At 32.6% G+C, this 3045-nt stretch overlaps 1 protein-coding gene across 1 annotated transcript; it reads right to left on the bottom strand.

The window, feature by feature from the left end:
• Positions 1–1547: 1547 nt before the first annotated feature.
• LOC149267206 (uncharacterized) lies at positions 1548–2780 on the bottom strand. Its single transcript, XM_089410487.1, has one exon. The coding sequence runs from the start codon at positions 2778–2780 to the stop codon at positions 1548–1550; it is 1233 nt and encodes a 410-aa protein (XP_089266613.1).
• Positions 2781–3045: the final 265 nt, after the last annotated feature.

The following is a 3045-nucleotide window of genomic DNA, read 5'->3' as shown; positions in this document are numbered from 1 at the left end:
CAAATGGATGTAAAAACTGCCTTCTTGAATGGAGATCTAAAAGAGAATGTTTTTATGTCCCAGCCTGAAGGATTTGCTGTGAAAGGACATGAACATAAGTTATGCAAACTTGTGAAGTCCTTGTATGGCCTCAAAAAAGCACCACGAGCCTAGTATGAAAAACTAACTGAGCATCTTCTGAAACTCAACTTCAATCACTTTGATCTTGATGATGCAACTTTATTCGCCAAGAAAGTTGGCAAAACAGTTGTATATCTTGTGGTATATGTAGATGATCTTTTAATGACAGGGAACAATGACAGCTACATGGCATCCATAAAGAAGGAATTGAGGAAAAGTTTTGAAATGACTGATTTGGGTTATGTTCATTACTATCTGGCATTGAAGTAACCCAACATCCAAAGTCCATATTTCTTTCTCAAAAGAAATACATTGGAGATTTGTTAAACACATTTGGCATAACAGAGTGCAATCCTCTTACTACTCCAATGGAACAAAACTTAAAGCTCACATCTATTGAAGGAAAGGAATTTGAGGATGCAACAAAGTATAGACAACTTGTAGGAAGTCTCATCTACCTCACTACTACCAGACCAGACATTTCATTTGCTGTTGGAAGTCTCATCTACCTCACTACTACCAGACCTAACTTACAAGCATTCAATATAGTGAGATTATGATGGGTAGAGCACCATAATGATGGCTATAAGTGGAAGATAAATCTTCAATCCAATTTCCTATTATTTCATACATGATAACTTTGACATTAAAAAACCAAGACCATGGGTCATCATCTTTTAACTCTAAATTAAACACTAGCTCTAATTCTAATTTTAATTCACATAATTGTTTTAACTTCTTTAAAGAAACATAAGAATTTGTAATGAGAACCTTTGTGGTTCACTTCATCACTTATTGAGACAACAGTCAAGAAATATGATTTATTCTATCTATTCATCAATATAGCTAGCTATTTGTCTAACATAAGCTTCTTAAGTCCATTGTTCTTCTCCACTTTATAAATGTCATATTAGAAATAATTGAAAATTAAAGTGTGTTTACTTTTTTTGGACAACTCTTCATGATTTTTCCTTGCCAATCAGCAATAAATAATTCCATTGTTAGATATTTTTCATTAAGCTTAAACATATATTTAGTATAATAGATAAATAAATTTTAATTTTATTATCCCAAAAATATATTTATTCTTAGTAATTTCTATCTATCATATTTTAATATTTATAATTATTTGAAATTACAGAAAAGTTTTAGAATTATCTATTTAACAAATTTCAATTTAGTTTAAAATTAAAAAAAATATTAATTCAAATTTATAACATCTAATTACATAATAATAAATTTTTTTTTTTTTTTATAAAAGTGCAATTATAAAATTTTTATATTTCTATCATATTTATACTAATAAAATTTATCCTAACTTTCGAGAAAAAAAAATGGAATAATGTAATTTGATTGCTATTTTTTCATTCTTGCTAGGTTAAAAATTAAGCATGCTAATAAGTGTGTAGTGATCGCTCTCCAATATCTTATAGGATTCTGTTCGACCACTGGCAACAAATTCCAAAAATATTGCCGGTGAAAATTTCACGAGTCCTTTCGTCATATGCCAATGCACTTGTACATCTCAATGCGGCTTCTCTGATTTCGGAACTGTGTGAATTATCTGTTGCAACCTTTACCAGGCGTTCTCCTGTAACAATGTTCAAAACATCGATAGTACTACTATGGTTATCATTAGTACAAATCAAAATATCTTGTGCCCTGGTAATGTAAGGACCGTTAAAAAGACTACAAGATAGTTGGATTTCTTGGAATGTGAACAAAATATCCCCTTGTAGATTACAAACGTGAAGGCTGTTACTTATCGTATAACATAGAAACTGCTCTCTTTTATCGAGATAGTATGGGCAACACTGTACTTGAATTTCTGTTGTTTTTATAACTACAGAGCTTTCAGAAGCTATATTGATGATTTGCATTGTCATTTGCATTTGTTGCAAAAGTAGCGTATCCCTGCCACACAGTGCAATGAACTCAACGTAATATTGAGGATACGAACTGAGAGAACTTTGTTTGCGGAGTCTCCCATCGAACTTAGAATAAATTTTGAATGATATTTCACTCGAAACATTATAATCATACATCACCATTTCGTTATTACAAGGAGATAAAAACTTAAAATGTAAATAAGCAGTGCCACTCTCATCTGGTATGGTAAACAACTTCTTGTGCTCTTTCAATTCGAAAATTGTGAATAGTTTTTCCTGTTTATTATAAATCATTCCCCTGCAATTTCGAATATCAAAATCGCAACAATATATTGAATCCGAGGGGAAATGCCTTGTATATGCTGTAGTTTGTCCTGCTATTATCAATGAAATTGGAATACTCTTGAAAATTTTAGGAGCATACCCACCAACAACAATTAACAATGAATCATTATAATTATTGTAGCAGACAAAGTCCACTATATCTGGAGAACGCATTATTACAGGGCTCCCATTATCGTCAGTAAGAGGTGCGATTTCTCCATCTGCATATCGTAGATATGGAATAAGATCATGTTTACCGTGGAGAACAAATATAATGTCGGCGGCTATCACAATGTCGCTTACAGAGGAGGCCTGCGGAGGGTTCTTGAATGCTTGTAGATGATATTCCGGAAATGTATTTGGGAGCAAAGCCTTAGTTTTCCCGATCAATTCTCGGGCTTTCAGGTTGTTAAAAACATTACCCGATGATGAATAATCGCTCGGCATATTTTCTTGAAGATTCTTTAGTTTGAGTCAGAGTGTGAGAAGAACTATTACAGAGAACGATATTCGTTGTACAATCCCCAAGTCAACGGAGTTTATGAATTCTACACTCTTTAAATACATAGATATTTCTTAAATGCATAGATATTTTAAAAGGTAAGGGTCACTTTTGAGCCGACGTGGCTCCGGTCGCAAAGACCTACATAAGGAAAGCAGTATTGTGCATGAAAGGTTTGAATGCTTAGTATTCATATACATGTAACACCAT

The sequence above is a fragment of the Pinus tabuliformis genome, chromosome 6, assembly GCF_031772625.1.
Source record: "Pinus tabuliformis cultivar Carrire ecotype Pingquan chromosome 6, CPIR1, whole genome shotgun sequence".
NCBI lineage: Eukaryota > Viridiplantae > Streptophyta > Pinopsida > Pinales > Pinaceae > Pinus > Pinus tabuliformis.
The sequence above is the reverse complement of the archived record's forward strand: the minus strand, read 5'-3'. Positions and strand labels throughout refer to the sequence as shown.

Excerpts from the sequence above, each read along its gene's own strand:
- LOC149267206 (XM_089410487.1), bottom strand. The coding sequence starts at position 2,780 with ATGCCGAGCGATTATTCATCATCGGGTAATGTTTTTAACAACCTGAAA.